The sequence below is a fragment of the Pterocles gutturalis genome, unplaced genomic scaffold (assembly GCF_000699245.1).
Source record: "Pterocles gutturalis isolate BGI_N339 unplaced genomic scaffold, ASM69924v1 scaffold10389, whole genome shotgun sequence".
NCBI lineage: Eukaryota > Metazoa > Chordata > Aves > Pterocliformes > Pteroclidae > Pterocles > Pterocles gutturalis.
The window spans coordinates 19,242-44,521 of record NW_010128224.1 but is presented as its reverse complement, the minus strand read 5'-3'; the positions used below and the strand labels follow the sequence as shown (position 1 = coordinate 44,521).

The 25,280-nt window shown below is 43.3% G+C and overlaps 1 protein-coding gene across 1 annotated transcript; it reads left to right on the top strand.

Annotated features, from left to right (window-relative positions):
- The first annotated feature begins 362 nt into the window (after positions 1 to 362).
- Positions 363 to 2,875, top strand: NPFFR2 (neuropeptide FF receptor 2). The gene is made up of 3 exons (XM_010079531.1): positions 363 to 695; positions 1,221 to 1,320; positions 1,889 to 2,875. Exons 1-3 carry the CDS (start codon positions 380 to 382, stop codon positions 2,727 to 2,729), a joined length of 1,257 nt encoding a protein of 418 aa, XP_010077833.1. The 5' UTR covers positions 363 to 379; the 3' UTR covers positions 2,730 to 2,875.
- Positions 2,876 to 25,280: the final 22,405 nt, after the last annotated feature.

The following is a 25,280-nucleotide window of genomic DNA, read 5'->3' as shown; positions in this document are numbered from 1 at the left end:
TCACATTGTTAGTTTGTTTACTTGACACAACGCAATAGGCCAGTTTACATCCTGTCTGCCTTTCCTCTCCTTTGGGAAAGGAAGGACTTAATTTATGGAGCCTGCAGAAGGAAGAAAACCTTCAGCAGTCTCAGTGGTCGCTTTTGTACACCTGTGTTGTAAAATCAGACTAATAGTATTTGTTGCTTTTCCTGTCTGGGGAGGCTCAGAACACGGCCTGTTAAAGTAAGCCACGGAGGGATGAGTACACATAAGCTTTGTGTGTATTTCAGCACACCGTATATCCAAACTAGTCACATTTCTTAAGATCAATTTCAAGTGTACTAAAATTACCTTTTTAAAAATATCTTTTAAGGCACATTACAACACAAGTAAGAAAATGGACTCAAACTCTTCATTTGATTGGCCTCACGTGCTGAATTATAACGGGACATACAAGTACCTCTACTTCGAAGGCAACGTCTCCTACGTGGATTTCTACCTTCACCAGCCTTCGGTGGCAGCTGTCTTCATCGTCTCGTACCTCCTCATCTTCCTGCTCTGTATGGTTGGCAACGGAGCAGTTTGCTTCATTGTTCTGAGGAGTAAACATATGCGTACGGTCACAAACCTTTTCATCTTGAACCTGGCTGTCAGCGATTTACTGGTGGGAATCTTCTGCATGCCCACCACCCTCCTGGACAACATCATCGCAGGTAGGCTGGGCTGCACCGTGCGGCAGCCAGAGCTCGAGGGGAACTCGCCTGCATTTCTGAGGGGGGTCTAGAGGCATTCCCAGCCACTGGAAGTTGGAGCTGAGGAGGACAAGCCTCAAACTCACCTTCTGACTGGGGCTGTCCTTGCTGATTTCCACACCCCCCATCTCTACGAAGGGATTCTCCCAGTACCAGGTTATATATTTAGGAAGACTCGGTGGATGCTATGAGCCAGATGCAGAGAACAGTCAACTGTGCCGGTCAATTCCCTTTCTTGTCCTGAGATCCCATTCTAACAGGGTGTTAAACCACAAGTGTTTGCTTTGCTGTTTTTTGGAACATCAGCAACTCACCTGACGCCTTTGGCAAAGCATTTGTTTACACAGCCTCTGCCTCCCTAAGCCCTGCTATGGCCTGACAGAGCAAAAGAAATTTATTAGTTCTGGGGCAGAAATTTCCTCTTATGCATATAAGCGTAGTGATGCAGTGAGATGGCAGCAATTTCAATTACCTGTTTCCTTCCAGGATGGCCCTTTGGGAGCCTGGTTTGCAAGATGAGCGGGATGGTCCAGGGAATTTCTGTCTCTGCCTCTGTCTTCACTCTGGTTGCTATCGCCGTAGACAGGTAAGATGACACAGAAACCATAAACTGTCGCTTTCACCTCCCTCAGGCCACCTGTCCATGCTGAGGCCGATGTTAATTCACACAACATTGCAATAGATTAGATGTATTTTGCTCCTAGGGCTATTAAGCAACACAAAATGTGGCCGGGTCTAAAGAGCAGCCACAGCAATTTGCTCCTCCACTGGCATCTCTTAAAGATGCTACAGCCAGGCTACACCTGGCTGCCTAGAACTGGTTTGTTCCTTAGCTGTTAAGCTAGATAACGGAGGCACTGGTACCTGCTTTGGTTAAATGAAGTAGCAGCAGCAGGCTGATAGCGAGACAGATCAAAATGAGGAAATTTCAACAGCAAACACAACTTTTTTTTTTTTTTAGATTGTTTTTACCTACACAGCTCTTAAATGGAGCAATGAAATGCAACTCCCCTGGTTTATGCAGGAGGAGGAGATTATTCCATCTCTATGTTTTAAAAACCAAACAATTGAAAGAGTGGACATATACTTGCCTGCCTGAGTAAGCATTCCTTAAATGGCTTCTCCACATACGTTGCTGGGTGTCTTTGCCACAGGTTTCGATGCATCGTTTATCCATTCAAGCAGAAGTTGACTATTTCAACCGCCGTCGTCATTATAGCAGTCATCTGGATTCTGGCTGTCGCAATCATGTGTCCCTCGGCCGTCATGCTGCAGGTACAAGAAGAGAAGCATTTCAGGGTGATCCTTGGCTATGGCAATGAAACCCGCCCTGTATACTGGTGCCGGGAGGACTGGCCTAACCCGGGAATGAGAAAGATCTATACGACAGTTCTCTTTGCCAACATCTACCTGGCTCCCCTGTCACTCATTGTTATAATGTATGCCAGGATAAGCATTGCTCTCTTCAACACAGCGACACCTGCGTCAGGAAAACACAGCCAGGAGCAGCGGCACAGTGTGTCTAAGAAGAAACAAAAAGTCATCAAAATGCTCATTATTGTGGCTTTGCTTTTCACCCTGTCCTGGCTTCCCTTGTGGACTCTGATGATGCTTTCAGACTACGCCAACCTTTCAGATGTCCAGTTACAGCTCATTAACATTTATATCTATCCCTTTGCTCACTGGCTGGCCTTCTTCAACAGCAGTGTCAACCCCATCATCTATGGTTTCTTTAACAAAAACTTTCGCCGAGGCTTTCAGGCCGCCTTTAAGCTTCAGCTCTGCTCCAGGGAGATCGTTCACAGGGAGGTCTATTCTCAGCGAGGCCAAAGCAATGCCATTTTACCAGCTGCCAGCCACCAGATACCCCAGGACCAAGCTTGTCAAAATGCTAAGGAGGAGAGGAAGACAGTTAAGAAAGGAAATTGGGTGAATAATCAGCAGGACTTGATAATGGAGGATCTAGAAGAGCCCTGCAACAACAGGAATAAGTGAAACACACTATGAACTACCTAAATGGTTTATGCCTAGCAGAGTTTATTTATTGTGTTGTGAAACTCATGCTCTGCAAGCCCTTTCTGACAAAAACACCAAGAGGTTTCTGTTTAGAAGGAGATATGCAAATTGCATAAGATCTGAATGTGTGATGTAAGCAGAAAACCAAATTCAGCTTTCTGTCTTGCCAGCTTAAACCAGTGGCAGCTCACCTGCAGTCAGTGATGACGCACTGCTCTCAAACTGGGCCTGAGCAAAGACATGATTAAAAAGGGATTACCTTCCATTTACTGCAAAATCAGAACAAAAGAAAGCTACAATTATTGGCTTGGATACAAGCACTCCTGATAACTCACCAATGAAGAAGAGAACAGTCATTCATTTGCTTCTGTGAATTTCTCAGAGTGGCTGAAACAGGGCTCCTTGAACAACATTTATTGTAATATTTCAGCATGTAAGGCTCATTGTTGTTAATACCTACAATTTTCTTCTGATATCAGATGATGAAAACATCACAGCTGTTTGTAGCATCCAGCTAGACTGGAGAGCTGGATAAAGTAGGGAATCAAAGACTTGCCAGGGCCCTGAGTGTATCGCCCCTCCTGGGGGTCCAACTGTCACGGCTCAGGGCACCTCTGAGCCACTGCAGCTGATGGCATCCCCACTGTTGCATTAAGAAATAATTTCATCTGTAGACCAAAATACCTGCTAATGAGATTTATAAAGAAGTCCTCTGCTAAAAGCAAGACTAATCCAATAAACTCACTTCTTGATTTACCTTACATTTCTCTTGGTTCAGATACGTGTCTTTGGTAACTACTGCTTTAGCTTGTTCTAAGCATAAGCATGTTCCTGGATTTTGTCCGTCTATTATTCTGTAACGCTGATAAACTCAAATATTGGAGATACAGTCTGAATATTTGAACTGAACTGACCCGTTCCTGGGTCTTCATGTGGTTGTACTTGTATTGCTTCTGCTTGGACATTTTGAAAACTAGCTGGTTCCTACCCAAACAGCAAAAAGTAAGTACTGTCAGTCAGATATCATTTATTCCCCTTTCTGGTTGCCCCCTTGTTAACTGTGATATCAATTATTGTTGCTAATAGAGAAAAAAATAGGAGTGAAAATTTGAGAAATAAAGGATGAAAAATGGCTTTTGTGGTACATTTTTTGGGGGATCTCAATTGTATTTTAGGGAGGGGGGAATAAGAGGAGGACTTCAAGATACTGGGGGATGTTAGACTGGACATGAGCTGGCAACTTGTGCTTGCAGCCTGGAAAGCCAACTGTGTCCTGGGCTGTACCAAAAGCAGCGTGGCCAGCAGGTTGAGGGAGGGGATTCTGCCCTGCTTCGCTCTGATGAGACCCCACCTGCAGTGCTGCATCCAGCTCTGGGGTCCCCAACACAAGGTAGGTGTGGGCCTGCTAGAGCAGGTCCAGATAAGGGCCACAAAAACAGTCAGAGGGACCAAACACCTCTCCAATGAAGAAAGGCTGAGAGAGTTGGGAGTTGTTCAGCCTGGGAAAGAAAAGGCTCTGGGGAAACCTTATTGTGGTCTTTCAGTATAAAAAGAGGGCTTATAAGAAAGATGGAGAGAGACTTTTTACCAAGACCTGTAGTGACAGAACAAGGGGCAACTGAAAGAGAGCAGATTTAGATTAGATATTAGGGAGAAATTCCTTAACGTGACGGTGGTGAGGCAGTGGCACAGGGTGCCCAGAGAAGCTATGGATGCCCCATCCCTGGAGGGGTTCAAGGCCAGGCTGGATGAGGCTTTGGGCAACCTGGGCTAGTGGGAGGTGTCCCTGCCCATGGCAGGGGGGCTGGACTAGAGGATCTTTAAGGTCCCTTCCAACCCAAACCAGTCTGTGATTCTATGTCTCTGCAACAAGAAATACAATGAGTCACACATTGTGCCACCCAAAACTGTACCCTTTAAAAATCAGATTAGATGCATATACCCATGTGGCTGCTATACACCTTGCAGGCAATGCTATTTATTGATTTGAGAGTGATATTTAATATGCTCATAATTGAGACGGTCTCTAGTTGCAATAGGCATTTTTTTCCCAAAAAAGCTTTTGCCAAAGGTGTATTTTCTTGATTAAAACTATAATGCTATTTATTGATTTGAGAGTGATATTCAATATGCTCATAATTGAGACAGTCTCTAGTTGCAATAGGCATTTTTTTTCCCCAAAAAAGCTTTTGCCAAAGGTGTATATTCTTGATTAAAACTAAGGACCAGACAAACTCCAGAGGTCCCAACTAACCTGTATCATTCCGTACTTCCAAATGATTCAGCAAAGTTTTGTGTGTAAATATATGCTTGTGCTCGTCCCAGTTCAGCAAAACACTCAAAAGTGTGCTCAATATGAGCGTCAGGAAGACGTAAATGCTTCCCTATGTCTTTGGGTCAATATGGTGATTCTCAAGACAGCCTTGTCATTTCACTGCTGAGTAAAAGCCATCAGATTGTTTGCCTTCGCTAGATAGTGGCCTGTGCTAAATACAGAAGTTAAGCCTGAAAGACAATTTCAAAATTAATAAGTTCTTATTTTTAAGAACTGAATTTCAGAATGTTTTCTGAATGCCACCTCAGAACACAAACCCCACTGCAACTGAACTGTAGCAATCTACAACACAAAATATAAAAAAATTATTTTAAAAAGCAACTTTCATTCCCGAAATACTGTCTGACAAAGTAATTTGCTTTTGAGGGAGGAACTGAAGGGACACTGAGCAAATAAAAATAGATTTCTGTAGGCTGACAAGAGTTCATAAAGTATTTCAATTTTGTTAGAAGTACACTTTCTAGTTGGAAACACAGCTATCAACATTTCGCCATTTTCCCTACTTAGAAGGCACATTCGTAACCCAACACCAGCAAACACGGTTTGTCCTCTAGATTCCTGACAACCCTTGTCACAATTACATCCTTATTTCATGTACTGCTTTTTCTCTTATTGTGATTCAAGTAGCAGTAACAAAAAGTCCGCCTGTTCAGTTCTGTGATTCACAACCACACGGCCATGTAGATGTCACTGCACTTTCAAGAGGTAGCCAAGAGTTAATCATAAAAATCCACGGTTTACCAAACGGAGTTGTTTTCAAGAGTTGCCCTTATTTCCTCTGATTTCATGAACACAGAACAACTCCCACTAGGAGCAATTTAGGATTGTTTTGACTTCTGACCAGCCATAACCCTTCCCAAGAGTCTGATTTACATCTATTCAATTCACAAGGTTCTCCAACAACCGATTTATTCCAACAAAGGCAGGAGCAGGCCTAGGTCTCTGCTTAGGTTTCTACTATTCATGCCCAGGATGCCTACACTCAGGCTTTTAAGACACACCCAAAAGACGTTTTCAGCAGCACTGACTGAATCAAAAACAAGAGTATCCGGCACTTCGTTAGACGCTTGTTTTTAACATAGGATCTGTACAGGGAACTTAACACCACTTGCTTCTCCACGGGACCAGCAGCGTTCGTGAGTTACAACCTGCAGCTCAGAGGACCACAGACCTCAAAGCACAACAGATCCAGTTATCATTTATCAACAAAAAGCCAAGTAATAAATATATGCCTTCCACTCTTGGACTGATTTAGAATCAAATAGCCTCTGACACAAGTAAGGTACTAAGTTTCCAGAGTCTCGTGTTTTATACCCTGCCCCGGTCACATTACTCCTAAATGCTTATAATTTGCACTCATTAAGCATCCTCGTTAGCCTAAATGCCATTGATTCATCTTCTCATACTGTTTTGCTTTTAGAAATTGCCTCAAATTATTGTTATATAACTTGGAAATCTAAGTCAACAAATCTCTAACTGAAATCTGTAAACATATTTTTTTTATCTAGGTTTGGGCCTGACAGCATTTTAAAAATAGGCTCTGAATGCAAACAGACTGAGTTGTTCAAATGAATGACATTTCTGAAGTTATTATTAATATATTTCTGTTTTCTGTGTTTTACTGGACATTTGTATGCTGCCTATGGATGTAACACAGCAGAGCAAGCCAGCTATACAACCCTGTTGTCACCAAATTGGATACGGCCGTACAGGCTCTAGAAGCTAAGGTTATTAAGTGTTTTTCTGCTCCTCCCTCCCTCCACAGGCATCGCCATTTAGGTAGAAAAATAAATTGCTGCACTCTGTGCTCTAACCCCCTGTAGTGGCAGCGCTCTCACAGAACATACACCTGGGCTGTATTTGGGATCAAGGCAACTAACACACACACATGGAGCTGGATGAACACCTCTTTGGAAAAATACAAGAATAAAGAAGTACAGAGGGGTTGGTAGTTACTGGAAGAGACAATCGTCTCCAAAGAAAACTTGCCCTATGACAAAGAATAATATGAAACCAATACTGGTTGTATCAAGAGCTCTTTATTGACATAAAAAAGAAATTGCCTGGAATAGGAAAAAGATCATGTTAAAATAGAGATTGGATTGGAAGCAGAGGCACATAGTGAAGTGAAGTACCCAAATGAAAGAGATGTGGTTAAAATCCTCAAGATATTGTACTGCCTCCATTTCTATTTTAAAGAAAAAGATAGCATCCTCAGACAGGACACAATGGATGGGAAGAGATACAGATCATTATGCAGCCATTACCACGTGCAGCTTGCTGTCTCCTGCAGCTGAAATACCTGAATATTGATTGTCCAGCAGCCTCTTCAGAATCCACTAACTTATGGAGACTGTAAAGACCAAACCCCCAAACCGAGTGATATAAACACATCAGCTTACCCAAAAGGTTTCTGAAGCGGATCCAACAGCAGCTGGACCGCTAAGGCCTTCATGCTTCCCGGTGAGATACAGGGGACACCGTCAGCTAGAGTACCAAGAGACCGCCTCCGCCATTCTTCTTCCTCTGAAGATTGAGCGACTTGTGTACTTTTAAATCTCAGTGTCTCAATTATGATTATTTTATCCCTTGCTGAAGAATTTGACCTTATCTGCAGAGGGTCCAGGTGACTGAAAAGTCTAGGTAACTGACATTTTAGGGAATGGGAAAGCTGTAGAAATTGCTAGAAATTCTGCGTAATGATAAGCTACACTGATTGCTAAAATCTTCATGTAACAACAAAACTCTCATTGTAACTACAGCCCTGTGGCCAGTTGTTCTCATTCTGCCAAGGATCCTTAAAGTAACCTGCCCGTCCCCGTAGCACCGGGTGATAAAACCCCCGAAAACCATCCTCCCAAAAAGTTAGCTGGGATTTGCAAAGTACAAATCACCTCAAACTAAACCCATTGAAACCACATTTAAATGCAGGCCCAGGCCCTTGCTGAGTGATGCTCTGGGTGTGCCATGTCATACCTGACTTTGCTGGCCTTGAGTGATTCCAGACCTTCCTCATCGCTCCAGGCTGCTCTGGCAATCCCTGGACTGGGGCTGACCTGGACAGGAGTAGCTCCGCTCTTCTCCTGTGGGTGCTGGGGGGCTGTGCCCTCCTCTGGGAGGTCTCTGTCCTGCTGTCAGCTTTGGGTCCTGGCTTGCCTCCCTTGTGGCACAGCCCTGCCTCTGCTCCTCCCTGTGTAACAAAAAAGAAAAAGAACAGTTAAGTACAAACCACATTGAGACGAGTATGCATTTTACAGTGCTTTCTGTTCATTTGAATGAACTAAGGAATTGTATTGTGAAGGAAATCACTTTAAATCAGCGACACTGGACACCAACTCAAAAATTGTAGTCAAAGCTTACTTACCAGTTTTTCGTTGTCAGTGGAAGATGCTTCATTTATGATCACACAAAGGTCTGTCCAAAGTCAAATGCGCTACCCAAGTGGGTGACAGGAGGTACATGGTGGCAAACCTTACTTTGCTCCAAAGGCAGAAGCCAGTGGTTTTGGAACTGATGGATTTTAGTTCTCCTGTTGGTAGTGACTCTTCTCTGCTGGGAGATTAACTGCAAAATAAAGGCAGAATGATGAGTAAAGAGCAAGAAGCAATTCAAAACATAACACAGGTAACTGTGAGCATAAAGAGAGGCAGCCTAGCCACAAGTCAGTTTTGAAAATCTTGGCATGAATTCACAACACGCTGCCCTTCACAGGAACAGAAGTCCAGCGCCACTGTCACTGATGCCAGAAGAGTTCTGCTGTTCCATTTCTGCAACAGCAGGATTTGCAGACTGCACACCTATAACCAATTGCAGCATCCTTCCTCCGCTTCTTGCCCTTTTCTGTGACAGCAAACTGGTTCTCTGCCACTGCGTTGCCTGCCGTTTTCACCTGCCTGCGGCAATAGGCCAGACAGCATGGCGCCTTTTCTCAAAATCCCAGGCATATGCATCTTCAGAAGGCTCCTCTGATGCAGGGAATGTCTTTATTTTGGCATTCCTTTAGCAGGCAACTCATTTAATGAGTTCCCTGTTCATCAGTGCCCCAAACCACTGTATGGTGACAAGCGCTTGACTGCAAGACTGTGGCAGAATCCTCCTGGCCTATCTTACAGTTCAGATCTTTTCTTTTTTACTGTGTCTCTGCTGCTGTTAGGTGGAACAAGAGGTTAAACTATTTGTGAACTGTTCCTTGGAAAAGGAACTGATACTGATAAGGTACCAAATGTTCTCCACATCCTGCTGCAAGGTCAGCAAGGCTCGCAGGTGCTCAGTGCCACTGGGCGTGCTGGTGCTGATGGCTCATACAAGGAACCATACAATACTTGCCAAAGATGAGGAGATCCAAGCTGAACAGCTTCCCTGAGAATAAAAATGCTGGTCCACCACTTCCCATATTTTGAATGTTAATTACAGAAATTGCTTTGTCTCAAGATGAAGAAAAAAACCCCTCCAAATAATTGGGAAAAGATATGCATCCGTCAACACAGCTTCTGTATTTGCGTTTCTCTAACCTCCTGCATTCTCACCACAGTGTATTTTAGACTTGGCATCAAGCAAGCTTCAGTTTCCAGGGGTGAATCAATATCTTTGTCATATCAGCTTGGACTAAACAGAACTAAACACTACATGTAACCTGGCATTCTACACTGTACAGCACTTTGGTCTGAATTTGCAGCAGCAGCTGACAACCAGAAAGGACCACCTGAAAACTATAGACTATTTGCCCCATCATGGGCAAGTTGCTTTCTTAGAGTCTTCAGTCTTGAAGATGATCATAGACATGCTTCATATGAAAGAAGAGAATTTAAAAAAATGAAGAAAGCAGAAGAAAACTTTTCTACAGCTATGCTATCTTTTCACAATTTTAATTAAGAAATTTCTGAAGGCCAGGGAGCATCTGTGGTTTACCGAGACTGTAAAATTTCCTGTGCTGTGGTTTAATAAATACTCTCAGTTTGCAAATACTGAGCTTTCCAACAGCTGTTGGAGTCCAGAGATAGAATCGTTGGTTATTCATGGTATTGTAGCAACAGCAACAACCTCCCAAAACATATGAATTAATTTGGGTGTCATCAAACATCCAGCAGCATGATGCACATCCCTCTCTTATCCAGTACTGCCTTGAAATAATTCACATTTGCTAACAGGTGCCCTGAGCTTTGATTTAGCAACCAGCTCCCCACACAACCCCACTTCCCCCCTCCTCACCATACTCACACAAACGCGCCCCTCCTGCCCTCTGGGTATGCTGAAGCAGGGGCTGGCAGAGGTGGAGCAGGGACATCACCAGAGGAGCAGCGCCTCGTCTCTCCTCACTGTGTCTCACTCCCAAATTGTTGCTCTACAACAGGGCTCTTCCAGACTTGCAGACAGGGACTGTCATGGTCAAGAGGGACCTTTAGAATTGCTTAACATGACTTGCCGTTTCTGAGGACAGAGCAAAAGTGTCCAGAGAAGTATTTTTCCTCTAATCTGGTACAATCTGCTCTGGACAATGCCTACATGTGTTAAAAACCTGGTAACTGCTATCAGTCATTCCTGACTATGCGATTAACAAAGAATCAAGTCTTCAACCACATGTGCCAGACTAGCAGATGTCACATCGAAAGAGTTCTTTGATCTCCCCTTTGGCAGAGCTTGGCGGCCTGCATTATTTCATTGAGGAAATAATAAATGTCTCATCTCTGAAGCTGGCAGCACCCTGTCTCCATAAACAGAAAGAGAACATCTGTCCCCATAGCCTGACCAAGGGCTCAGACTGCATTTCTGGCCTTTCAGTCCTCATCTCTAACAACCTGTTTCATGCAGTAATAGAAACACTCTTCTCTTCCATGCTCTGGGTCTTCCACAAACAGCCAAGACAGGCAGGAACGGACACAGATCCCCAAAGCCAGTCCAGCCTGCTTTCTTTAGCTGACGAGGTACAGTGGTACACAGACTGACAGCAGAGTCCTGCTGGTTGAATGGCTTTCAGTTCACTTGCTCAGGGGACTCTAGGAGCTCTGGACATCTGTGGATGCCACAGATGGCAAATCCTGCCCTTTGCCGTTTGTTTGGTGTGTGCCTGCCCTGTCACTGCTCCACCGGAACAGCCAAGTTACATGGAGAGATGCGAGAGGAAGACTATTGCCCTTGAGGAACTAACAGGGCAAATGCAAGAGAAATTATTTCCAACCCATTGTAAGACGCTGTGTCTCAAAGTGGTGGAAAACACTGCTCCCTACATGCACTCACTGCACCCCACCTTTCTGCTCTCCTGCGCTGTGCTGGGGCTCTAGGCTCAGGACACTTGCTTAGAAACACAAACACAACCCCAAACTGCAGCAGACAGACAGCTGGTTACAAAGCCAAAACATCTCTACAAAGGGACGCCAAAGCAAAACTACACTGACAGAGGCCCTGCATCTTGCTGCAGCATTTCAACACTGCCAGAGAACTGCTTTCCTCTCTCTGTTTTCTGTTGTTTATTAGCAAAAATCTCTCCTGCACTGAGTCTGAGGCTGGAATTTCACAGTTACACAGCCTGTTCCTGGTAACTCATTCAGGGCCCTGGGGATATTGCTGCCTGCAGGACTCTCTCGCTACAGACGTCATCTTTGCTTACCCTGTTGTCCCATCACTGCAGACCTTTGGGACTGAGCTGTCTCTCTTTACCACTAAAATGCGCTGCGTGGAATTATTGTTCTCTTTTCTCAGATTTTCTCCTTACTCTCACAAGTAGCTCTCTTCTGAGGACTTGCACTCACCTGGCATCATTTTCTGTCTAAATCTAAGCTATAAAATTAAGGTTCAGGATTTGCCTGTAGTCTAAGCAAGTGTGGATTCAGCCCTGCCCTGTCAAGCTTATCAAAACCTCTGCCTCTTTGTCTCACTGTAACTGTTCAGCATTTTCTTCATGACTTGAGCCTAAACCGGGTGAGGCAATTCCTTTTCGCCATGATAATTGCTGATAAAAGGTAATCTCTTCAGGAAGTGCTTGGTACTTTGTTTTTTCCTCCCAGAGTTTTTAAAACTGCACATTAGGACTGCTTGTACCAATGGTTTCTTTTATAATTTTTCTAGGAGGAGTCTCTGAATTCTGCCTCCCTAAAGAAGAGAACTGTGTTGTTCCACTTGGGATGGGAGACCCACCCTGGTGACATCCAGCCAAAAACTGTACAAATTAATTCAGGCATGCCAGAGTGGGCTGGGGGCAGGGGAAGGAGCTGCCTGTTTGCTGGCAGAAAAGTGGAGGAACAACCTGGAGGGAGTCTCACACTCTTCACAGGTGTTTAAAGGACAGTAGACCATCAGCAAGCTCTGGAAAGCACACTGTGCCTTACTTCTGGAGGGAGGGAGACAACACTTAAACCTGAGATAAAAAAGGATGAAACCTCTCCTCTTTCACGGAAAAACTCACATCAGGACACCGGCTTGTATCTGAGATACACCTGGATTCTCCTTACTGAAGCTCTTGAAGCACAGAAAGGCCTTCCCAGTGCAAATGTGACTTCTCCAAAGTTTCTGTTCTGCAGCACTTAAACTGAATCTGAAGTTGAAGCAGTTCCAACAGGGCAGGTGCTCTCCTCCCCCTTCTGACCGGGACAGGACCTGTAACAAGAGAAGCAGGAGCTAGCACAGCGAAGGGGCTGAGCTGAAGGGGCTGCAGCATGTGGATGGGCACAGCCACACTGGGACACTGCGGACGCTCACTGCGTCAAGCAGAGATACTGCGGGGCATTCAGACTAAAAGATGTACGTGGACAAACCCGCAACTGAATATGACCAGGACACAGCTGCTGACCACCAAAAATTACCCGAGTCCAAGTACCATATCACCTCCGAGTTCCTCAGTACGTCGTGTCGCTGGGACTCCTACAGAAGTGTCCTGATTTACCCTTGTCCCAGTGCTAGAAGTAGTTCCAAAGTGTACTTTTAAGAGCTCGGAATCCAAAAGGTAAATAAAAAATAATTCAATGCTGCTTTGGTTTTTAGAGAGAAACAAACTGAGGATTTCTCTAACATTTCTCCTTCCCTCTGCACACTCTGAACTGACGATGCTCATGTGCTGTTCTGGGTTTTCTCTCTCTGGCACTCTCCTCATTACTTACACGTTGCCTTTCCAGTGCAAGCTTCTGGGTGCAAGACTGTTTCTCATTAGGCATCTGTGCGTCACCTAGTAGAAGAGGTCTTCTTTCACACATGATGTTTGTAGGTGTACTGTTAACAGCTGACTCATCACTACACTGCTAAGAATACGGGACAATTTTGCCATCTTCCAAAAATTGAATATTTCATTGCCTGTCTCATTTGAAAAATAAACAGAATCTGTCAGGGACATTGATACTGAAACGATTCAAAAACCACTTGGCAAACACCCTGCAAATCTGGAAATGTTTACAAGAAATTCACGGTCCTCCATTTCGACACTTATTGCTCTTGCATTCTGCTGAGAATAAGATGCAAACAGCTACAATTTCTGCCATAAGGTAAAGACAACATTATAAAAAATTAAGCTGGTGTACTAAAAAAAAAAGGATGCTAATTGGCAGAATTACACTGACAAGAAAAGTAAACACTGTTGCTGAGCAGTGAAAAAACCAAAGTCATTAAAATGAAATGATCTAAAGCCAGCAGAACATCAAAGGAGTAAAGTGAATTATGCAGTAATAAATCCGTAACAATGATGCCACTGAGTTCAGTTTGCTTTTCCATTGCTTGTTTTTGTTTAACAAATTAAAATTAAAAAGTTTTCCTCTAAATTACTATTAGATAATATAAATTTATTTACAAGCTCTTAACTTCAAAAGAAAAATATATTCCACTGAAGCTTGGCTTTGCAAGTTGCTCTTATTGATTTTTAGACTGCTTTCTAAATAAAAAAAAAGTGTTAAAAAGCCTTCAAAACCAACTGCAATTGTTAGGCAATTCCTGCAGAGAAGGTGAAGAGGAAAATCAGACAAAAACCACGTCACTTAAGGTACCCAGATAATACTTAAGGGAGAGCAGTAATGAGAAAATTGTAAAGAGGAGGTAATGGAACTGCTAATTGCAGTACAGACTGAAATTACGCTGGTGTAGTGGAAATCCTGTGCTTTAAGACAAACTTGAATTTCTCCTGTCCAATCAATACATATTATTTATAAATTTCAAAAACCTAATGCATTTGCTTTCTTTAGGCGATGGGGTAGTTGGAAGGAGAATGTCATTTTCACACAAAAAAAATGCTTTTAGAAAAATTTAACCCCTTTTGTCCAAAGAAGATGAGTGTTACGATAGCTCACCTAACATCTTTGTCAAGATTCACGTACACGCTGCGCTGACATCTTCTCTAAAGGACAGATTACAATCTACCGCCTAGCCTCCAGAAACATTCTGGAGAGAGGACATCTGGGTATTTAGGTAGCTCCTTTTCTGCTAGAGGAATCTGTAACGGTTAACAAATTTACACACTGACCGCGGCAGCTGGGGACAGGAGGAGGACAAACAAGCCCCTTTGTCCTGGCTAGGAACCCCTCAGCATCGTCCCTGGAAGAAGCTTAATAATAAACTCCGCAGCGTTTCAGCTGGACAAGTGCTGTCTGAGCATTTCTAGCTGTCTTGAAGTCACCAGCCATTGCCATAATTTATGAAAAACGCCGAGCAGTTACTCATTACACTCAGTTACATGCACATTCACGTCTGAATGTCCTGCTAGAAAAGCATCTCCTGCGAGTGGATGCAAACAACATTGCACAGACACAAAACGAATCCTCCCAGTTGCGAATAAAACCCATTAAGTGACAATAGTCATCTCTGCAGATGTTGCATTTCAGAGGCCGAAGAGACAAAGACACAGCAGGACATATCAGCGACATCCTGTTGCTTTCTGTGTAGGACCCAGAACAAACAATAACGAGCTGGTTGTTGACATCTGCTTTGGCTCATTTTCCTTGCTGTCTCTTGGCCTGACCTCTGTTTCATTGGAACAAAGAGATATCCACCGGCAGCATGTCAGACAAGGCCATCCAAGTATAAAGAGACCCAAAAAGCACCGAGCCGTAGATCTGCGATACAGGGTTACTAATATATGGTGCATGACTTACTCCATCACGGAAATTCACTTGTATTTTATTTAAACACCACATTTACCACCAAACACCCAGACTGAAGAAAATGACCAAGGCATTCAGCCGGGTGTCCTGCCACTCAGCCTGTTAAGTAGAGGCAGGGTGGAGCTGCTTTCACAAAAGAACATGGGATAAGGGAAGAGATCCACTGGGCACCGCTGCCAGGAGAAGAGCTGCGCCTTTCCCAAAATTCAAAGCAACCAGTAAAAAACAAATGGAAAATGATAACCATATAAGGAGACGCAAGTCTCAACTGAGCATGGCAAAAAGGGTTGTCAGCTTTCAGCTCACCTGGTAAGGGCTCACGGTATCGCTGCTGGCTGGGAACGTCAACAGCATCAGAAGAGAGTAGATTGAAAGCACTCACAAAGGATGTTCTTCATAGCAAAGGAGATTTTTGGTAAAACAAATGTTTGCTTCATAACAGTTGACTTCATTGTGCAGAAGTTGCTGACTGCACCCCATCTGTAGTCACAAGCGATCATTCCCACTGGCTCAACAAGGGCAGAGACGACTTTTACATGGTGGGAGACACACTCGCGCAGGAACTTGGCCTCAAGAAGAAACTGAGGGCAATGAGAGTCCCCTGTTGCAGTTCTCATGACATACCATGGGGACATTTCCCAACAGAAAATTTCCATTTTGGAAGTTTTCAGATAAGAGCTTTGATTTTTGCTCATCTGCTTACGGCTCCAACTGCAGAGAATAATATTTGCTACCCCATACCAGTTCTGGGTGTGAGAAAGAGCTTTACCTGTTTGTGAATCTCTGCTCTTTCATAGCCCCACAGGCTGGAAATTGTGGTTCACCAACCTGGCACAGTAAGCACCAGATGGGAGCACTAAGTAATATCTGAATACATACTGAGACATTACACTGAGGAGCTGAATTACAGCCTCGGTAAATATCTCTCTCTCAAACCTGGGAGGAAAAAAACCACAGTAATTTTACAGGAAAATGTTTCACAGCCTGGATTACCCTCATGCAGATGACAAAACATTAATGAGACTTACATACTGAACTCCAGACACACTGGAGATATTACTGTTTCTATTATGCTTGTTTCAAAAAGCAAACAGGAAAGAAGGGGATAGCTGAGACTCCCTCACAACCACTAGACTGGATATCCAAAAGCACAAGTCCTTTTTCAGGAAAGCAAAGTCAGACGGGCTTAAAAATAACTGTCTTGCTGTAATATGCATTAAACAAACAGAAAAAGAAGAAAGTCAATCTCAAGACCAACCACAAGCCAGGAGCTGTAAGGAATATATGCAGCAGGTGAAATGACATAAGGGAATATGTAAATTCAAAGACAGAAACAGAAGATTTATCATCACAAAGGCAGAAAAAGGGCAAGTTTTCAATAAACATGTCTGCAATGTAGTTGAGAATTATTTCAAATCTTCCAAGTAAGATGAATACTAACTCTTAGTTATTAAGGCTTTTAATAGGGTTTTTAAGTTCCAAATAATTTCTGTTATTGAGTTTTAGGAGAGTTCTGAAGAATGCTGATCAATCCCATATTGCAAAAGTAGAGCAGGAGCCAACACCAGTTCAAGAAGGAGTGAGTACCTGAGAAGGCTTTTTGTCTAAAGGAGGAGCAATGTTGTGGACTGCGGGACTTGGAAAGGCCACGACTACAGGAGGACAGAGAAAGCACCAGGCTCCAGCACAGACTCACCTAATGACAGCAGATTCCCTGATGTAGCACAACTGCCTCCACAGCCACTCTTACCCGGCAAGTCCACCACTCCTTCCGGGAGTGTGCCACTGGCAGCTGTATTCAGGTCTTAACCCAGTCCTGATTCTAGTCTAAATCTGTTTTTTTTTCTCTTGCTTTTCTAGTCACTTTTACTTTATTTACTACTTTATGCCTCTAATGCTTCTTAGAAATCCAAGGACAATTTGCACTGGCAAGGAAAGAAAACTGCTTTCCTCGCAGAAAGGAGACACAAGGAGCTGGCAGTCTCTGCAACAACAAGCATCTCCACACACCTTCAGCTAGCGGTGCCCAGAAATGTACTCAGGCACCTAGAGGGTCAAGAAGAGGACAAAAGTAGTAATAAAATTGTGTCCTTTAGGTGTTTTATGCCTTTTTCAGCAGCGAGGAGTTGGCAGAGCTGGCTCTGCACTCAAAACCAGTTTCTGTGTCACCTGCCCCTTGCACCTCTGTCACAAAGCAAGCAGAAATGACTGTACGTGCGAGGAAGCTCTTCAGCAGATGCTGCAGCTATCAGCTCCGAACCACAGCAGCCCTCTGACTGCTCGTAACGCCAGTTTTACACCTCAGGTTTAAACCACCACATGAATCACAGATATTTGTGCTGAAAGGAATAAATGTCTGGACACGGCTGCTTACAGACACCTTCACGTGAAAACACGATCTAGCACTACCTATCAGAGGAGGCAGTGAAAATCCCTTGCCTGTCATCTCCTCTCCTGCCATGGCATTATTTTTTTTAACGGCAACTCATCTCACACTCAACATGACTCTTACCCATCCTACAGTAGTTTCAAGAACTGCAGCTGAATTGCAGTAAGAACTTTGCACGCTTCCAGAGAGGCAATTTCATTACCTAAAAAAAAAAAAAGAACACAAAAAGGTGATTTTTTTTTTCTCTTTTAGAGTTATTTGAAGTTATTAAATCCAAAACAACATTTGCTTTTGATTTTTGTTATGAAAATAAAGGCTGGTGGGCATAGGTCATACCAGATTTTGGTGGCTGGATTTAGTGCTTCCAGCCAGAAGGATGGGTAAAATCCTTATGTTCACAGGGAACTTAGAAAAGACCCATCCACCCAGCTAACACCTCAAACTGGGAGCCAAGTCACTGGGGATTTTACCCAGTGCCTGACTGCCTCCAGCTCCCCAGCATCACCCCCTGTCTTACGTGTTTGTCCTGCCTTCCTTGAGCCTCTCCACAGAGGCTGCTCCCCCACGGCCACGCTCCAGTCTCACTCAGTCAGACACCATTAGGGCTGATAAATCAATGATTAAGTTACGCAGCCTGGGTAATTCCACAGGAAAAGAGACTGGATGGTCAAAAGGGTTACTCTGGCTGTGAAAATGTCCTCTAGTCTTTGCAATGACTGTCTATAATAAGAATTGAGGTGCAGGAAGTTTTGGATGAATTCTTTTGTCTGTGAAATAAATCAAGAATTTAACACGTTCATCACGTGTAAGCAGAAAGTTAACGCCCTAGCTCCACTTACGGCAGTTGGTTTTGTGACTTAACGTGAAAAGGAAACATTGCAGGTTAAAAAGGGCAGTCATGCTAGGAAAAGAGCTGCTTTGTGCACAGCAGGATATTGCTAGAATAATGGGGAAAAAGGCCCATTTGCTTGTACTGAAATTAATTCTCTAAATAAACTCAGAAACTCCATGGCTTTATTTTTGATAAGACTCTCTTCCTACAGCCAGGCAGTATTTTTGTCTAAATTAACCGTATGCATTCTGTTAAGGGGAAGGTATTTCATTAAAAAAATGCTGATTTGAATGATGCATTGCAGGGGAAGACTAATTGATTTTCTAAGTGGTCTGCCTGGCCAGTGTCTGAAAGGTAGGCATTTGGACATCATTTCATTCCATTGGGTATTGAAACATCCCACTGCAATTCAAAAGCAGGTTACAAAAATCGAGAAGGTGTTACCAAGTGGAAAATAAAGCCTCAATCTGGCCTGATCTGTGAGTGTGTTACTGATCTGCTGATCTTAAAAGTATTTGCAAATAATATGGGGGCCCCCCCCCCCCCCCCCTTTTTCCCACTTGTCACTCTGTAAAAATTTAAAACACCCGTTAGAAAAAGCCAGCTCTTTATACTTTCAAAATGATATAAACAATCACCAGAAAACTGAGAAGATTTGAAGCGAAACTCTGATATTTGGTGATGGATTTGCAAACCAGAAAAACTCTTCAATTAATTAATTTCATTTCACCTAATAATATTTGACTGGTCTTCTCACAGGCTATGCAGATACTGCAATACTTGTGCTGCACGGGCAGACTAATCTGTCAGCACTATCTTCCCAAAACAGAATTACGGTCTCCTTTTCAAACTGCCTGTGTAATTTGGTTTTCTCAAAGAAATTAAGAAATTGCTCATGGCAGTGTGGGGATTAAGCTATCACAAAGTAAAGAATAAATATTCATACAACAGCCTTTTTGATGTGTTGGGCTGAATTTAGAAGTTTAAATCATCTGCACTACAAACAGATGAGAACCCCAAATAGAAAACAAAGACTATCACGTGGTGTATGAAAATACCAAAGTACTGATTTTTTAATCTTTTTTTTCTTTAAGTGACTTTCCAAATCAAACTTTTAAGCTGACGAGCCTAAACTTTCAGTAACACTCCATCCCACCAGCCTGGAACAACAGCAATTTTCACACAAATGATGCATTCAAAGCACATTTCTAGAAGACACTCAGAGGCAGTATAGAAGGCACAAACATGGGCTGTAAATAGCTGCCAGAAGGACACAACTCCCCAGGTGAGGCGGCATTTGCAGTGACAGCAACTCAGCTGGTCTCCAAGCGAGAAAGTACTAAGCTGCAGGAGGAGCAGAGCACACAGAGTATTTAAGTTTTCCGTGGCCTTAAATGTCACACTTATAAAGAATTCCAGGCTGGAAGGGCAACATCAAGGACTCTTTTGCTGCTCTTCAAAATAACCACTGCCAAACTTGTGAACCCCAAATCATGCCTTTCTAGCTGAGCAAATGGGTACTGGATGCAACTAATCAAATTCACTAAGGCACTTACCTTCCTTGGGAACTAAAATGTTTTATTTGTCTAATAAAGTTTTGCCAGCAGAATAGTAGATAAGACACTAATAATAAATGAGAGCATGGTGTAAAACAGGATCATGGTCAGCTTCATTTTAGTATAGGCAGTAAGAAAGCTTTAATCTAGGTATAACACACAGTATAGCCTTCCCTTTTTAAATCTGTGTGAGCAATGAGTTCAGTGACTGCGTACACAGTACACTCAATCCATGAGATTTGAATTTGATTAACCTATTGACTTATTGAACTCAAACTCAGGAAGAGGGAAAAGGGAGTACTTATACCATGTTGGTCCAGCTCATCTGAAGGTGGAAAGCAGCTCTGGAAATAGTCTGGGTGTTTCAGATTCACAGGGCAGTACATAAACAAGCACGAGAAAAAGCCCTGTGTGTTTTTATGCAAATAGCATTAAGATAATGTTTCAGTGACTTAACAGGCTCCCCACATCCCCTAAGGCGGACTTCCAGTTGTAGGCATTTGTTACAGGATACTCTTGGTTCAGAATTTACTTGTGCTTTTAAACTGGGCAAGCTTGGGAGTTTCAAGGGTCATGGTTGCTGCTTTTGCATATATGCAGCAAAAAAACCCTTATTTCGGACAACTGTCATCACAGGCTTCAAGCATTGATTCCATTTCAAAATACTGTGTCCTTCATCACCAGAAAAAAAAGGGCAGTTGTGACCCATACTGACCCCCTGTGGGATACACAGCGAGGAACAACCAATTCAGCACTGCTGGCACGTCTGTGGGAAAGCCTCTCTCACCTGATCCCCGCACCAGCCGCCAACCGCACACGCAGGGCACCTCTTCCTTCACCCCTTCTCCACTATTCAACCGACTTCAACTGTTCGGCTGGATTTCCCAAAGCACCAGACAGACCTAGAGCAGACCATGCTGCTCAGACGTCACGGTGCCAGTCAGGGTCACAGACAAGGCGTGAGAAGATGCTCAAAGAGGTGGGGAAGAGCTTTTTTATCCTCTTCTCTGCAATTACAAAAAATTGTACTTGGCAGTATTTTTTGCTGGTTCAACAGCCAGGGAGGGAATGCAGGACACCAGCCTTGTGACTGGATGAGCATGGTTTATTACTAGGTTATAAAATATACACCAAATTCTTCTACGGAAGTCACACACATGGGATCTTTCTGCCTACGTTGCACTGTGTCATTAACACCCACAAAAACAATACACCAAATTCTTCTACGGAAGTCACACGCATGGGATCTTTCTGCCTACGTGGCACTGTGTCATTAACACCCACAAAAACGATGATCCCATGAAATAAAGCGGCACAGATGGAAGTATTTTTCAGAGAAGAAAACCAAAGGCACTGGAACCGTATATATATTTTAATGTGCTTTACCACATAATCCAGCCACAGATGGAAGTATTTTTCAGAGAAGAAACCCAAAGGCACTGGAACCATATATACATTTTAATGTGCTTTACCACATAATCCAGTGTACCATTGGACTGCTGACCTCCTACCTGTTTTACAATACTGGGAGGCCAACTAATTCCTGCCTTCAATCTACAGAAATAGGTAAAGTCATGCCAGAGAGGAATTATATTCCACATGGGATCCTGAACAGCAGAATACCTTGTTGCTAAGGCTATCCCGAAGCCTAAAATTGAGTCCATCTCATTTCTGACAAAGCTGTGATTTATCTGGAAAAAGATAGTAATCGCACAGCAGGACAGTTCTCTATTGGATGCAGCAAGCATATTATTTTTATCCACTTAGACTGTTTAGGAATGCACAATTAAAATCAATCATATATTTGACTGTATCAATAGCCATGAAGTAGATATATATCAATATGGCCCATTTTATTTTACCCTTTGTCGCATGAGGACAAAGAACAGAACTGACAAAAGGAGTTTTGCTTTGTAGGAGGCTTTTGGAAGCCTCAGGTGATTTGTGAAGGCTGTTTGAAAAAACAAAAATACTTTGGTTGTGAGCTTTTGTATCCAAAGGTTTAGTTCTTTCTTCTCAACTGAAAAACTTTGCTGATTTCTGGACAAAAAAAAAAAAAAAAGCTAAATATGCATGGTTATAAAGATGTCTGAAGACAAAGTACTTCACATTTGTACCAGGACAGATTTTCAAGTGGCACTGGCTCTCTGTCGAATGCCTTGAGACAGAGCAGAGAGAGAAGGTTCTGCTCCAGCAAAATCCCAACAGGGGCTGTACTGGCAGCCGTTGCCCAGATGATCCCCAAACAGGGAACGCGGCTTTTGCCTACCAGTGCCCTAAGGCAGCTCGTTCGTAAGAGTAGTGCTTCAACTAAGGTCACAAGTAGCCTAAAGGCTGGAGAAAGAACAAGTATGTTCACTGTTCCCCACAACTGATGGTACAGCACCACAAGGACTACAACAGAAATTACATTTACTAGGACACAGTTTATACTTCTTATGTTTACTACACACTCACACAAACAATATACCTTTCACAGGAGGAAAGGAAATTGCTTTCCTGATTTTTTTTTAAATATATACTTCAGCAGCTGCAACAGAATTTGGCAACAGAGAACTGCCCCAGCATTTCCAGCCTTATTTTGTGGGGAGCTATCAGCCCTCTGTAAACTCAATGAAATGAAGACTTAAGCACTTCTTGGATGTGAGCTGGTCATGTGCCACAGAACAACCAGGGTATTTCTGGCACTTTCCAAACAGACAGATAATCATGTCTTCAAGTCCAAGTGCTCTGGTACAGTAATTACAAATAAACCATGAAATGCAATACATTTTCCTGCTCTGCATCTGCTGCTAAGCATCTAAGGAACAGCTGTGCCTTCCCACTGCCTCACTTGGAGCTTTAGAACAGGTCTGTATTTATCTGCCTCACAGATACCTCTTCCTTGTATTACTTAACAAATCCAAAGAGATTTCTCTGACAAGAGCTGTAGCACTCATTTCCTCTGCATTTATAGTTGCTCCTGTTACAAGGCAAAATTAGGCAGGTAGGATTATATGACACAGCACGTGAAAAACCCTCATTATTTAAAAGAAAAGAGTTATTACCCTTTCAGGCTTAAGACCTGGAGAAAATCATGCTTTTTCTCTTTTCCCTGGTCTCACACACCAGCATATTGGACAAGCTGTATATTGCTTCCAGTGGACAGCTGATGCGTCATCCTGTAATGCCAGGCGAACAATCTGGGAAAAAGGAGGAAGGTAGGAACACGGAGAGATAGACAGAGCACAAGATTCTTCTTGTCAGGGAAGAGAAGATGACATCAAGCTCTAAAACTAGTTCTCAACTCATCTTTCACCAGTGCACTCTTCAGCAATCGGAGCCTTAGGAAATGAGCTGTGCAGGCAGGGTTTGGTGCTGTATCCGTGGCCGGGTTGGGAAGCAGCACAGCATTAGCAACGTGCTGCCGGGACAGCAGAGAGCAGGAACAATATAATCTCTGGACATGCTGCAACAGCACATGGAGGTGCCTCTCTCCTCACATGAAACTAAAACACTGCTTCTCCTTAGTTACCTTTCACGAAGTACACATAAGAATCTCGCAAACCTCCAGGTATCCAGAGACTGCAGGCTGAAAGTCAACACTAAACACTTAAAATACTTATTTTTACTGCAAGGTGCATTTGAAATCTCAAAAGCTGTTTAGAATCACACTGTGAAAAGGCAAAAATAATCAGAATCTCCATTTTACTGATGGAGAACTCAAGTGCTGAATACTAATGTGGACACACTGACATGCATGCCAGAACAAGAACAAAAGCTACCCAACACCCAACTTCCATGATAAACCTTTCTCAGAAGGACGGGGAAAAGCAGAAGGGACAGGAGAGCAGAAAGACTATTTCACAGAATCACAGAATCACAGAATGTTAGAGATTGGAAGGGACCTCGAAAGATCATCTAGTCCAATCCCCCTGCCGGAGCAGGACACCTAGATCAGAGAAAAAGGTCCATAGTATTATTAATCACCTCCGCAGTCCCTGCCAAACTCTGCAGTTGCACTTTTAAAATGTCTTTGCCTGGTGTGGGCTGTTCAGTTGTAGCCCAGCGGTATCACAGAGGAGCGTTGTACCGCACAGGCACACACAAGAAGAGACAGGACTAAACAGATCACACTTCTGTGCACAAAGTCAGCTCAGCCTGGCTCTAACCCTGCTGATTTCATACACAAAACCCAGAACCTTCTCGCAGCCCAAGACAGAGATTTAGCCGGAGCTGACAAGCCTTGACACCACAGCATGATTTTGCGGTTGGGGCCTTTCTCATCTAGGCAACAGGTTTCAACCCTGTGCAGTCTGAAGAAAGCTGAATATTTCTCCTGTCTGACAGCTGTGAAAAGCTGGACTTGTCTCACTCCGGTTTCCACTGACATCCATAGCATGTGAGACACGCTCATAGGTGACAATCCCTTGATCATCGCAAGGTGGACAACGCTGGACAGGCAAGCTGACAGCTCGCCTCAACTCCCAGCCTTCCAGGATGTGTCAGCCTGGGACAGCGGTTCACACGCTCATCCAGTTTCGTTTGTTTGAACTGCAGGATCCTTGGAAAGGGAGCTGTTTGCAAATCGACAAACATGCAGTGCCTACACAACGGTCTCTCAAATAAGAATACGCAAATATGCAGAGCGACCACTGATCTCAGTTGGAGTTTTTGCCTTAGCTGGAAACATAATTACCCTCCCACAGCCTGGGAAGTGGTTTCTGCAACTTAGCCAGACCATTGCAGAGTAGCTGAGCTGCAGGTGTTCCTGTAATGACAGCCAGGGCTGAGCAGCATTCTTTAGTGCCTTCTTAAACATTTCAGACAAATTCATTTGCGAAGAATAAGCAAGCATATAAATCAGCACAGTTTTAATATGCCTACTTCTTTACTCTGCAAATCAAATCTACATTCTGTAAACTTTTTTCCTACTTTCCTTACAAATGATGTAAATATTTATCTCCTCAGTAAGAGGCCCTAAATGAAACCTATACTTTGAATCATGACGTTCTCATTGGCTTCAAATACATACTAATGCTTTTGTGCTCCTTTGCGCTCAATAGCCTAAAGGTTCCGATGTTTGCAAGATGCTAGTTATTTCCTATTTTGACATCAGGCTTTTAAAAGAAAGGCGATCTGCATGCAATGTATTTTTCAAACTGATCAATACAATACTGTGTTTTCTTAATGACACTCTACATTAGACCTTAAGAGAAAAAAAAAAAATTGGTGGGCAGGAATTTCAGACAAGTTAACAAGAGCTAGCTTCATTCAAAAGAATCCGTGAGGACACCCTGCTTCCAACAGCAAATTACTGACTATATAAATCTCACTCTGGGCAGTAGTGGCTGAGAGAACGCTAA

What these genes read in the sequence shown, in the direction of transcription:
- NPFFR2 (XM_010079531.1), top strand. Translation starts at nt 380, where the DNA reads ATGGACTCAAACTCTTCATTTGATTGGCCTCACGTGCTGAATTATAAC. An exon ending in CCTGGACAACATCATCGCAG is followed by an intron (nt 696 to 1,220) that starts GTAGGCTGGGCT and finishes GTTTCCTTCCAG; the next exon opens with GATGGCCCTTTGGGAGCCTG. An exon ending in GTTGCTATCGCCGTAGACAG is followed by an intron (nt 1,321 to 1,888) that starts GTAAGATGACAC and finishes TCTTTGCCACAG; the next exon opens with GTTTCGATGCATCGTTTATC.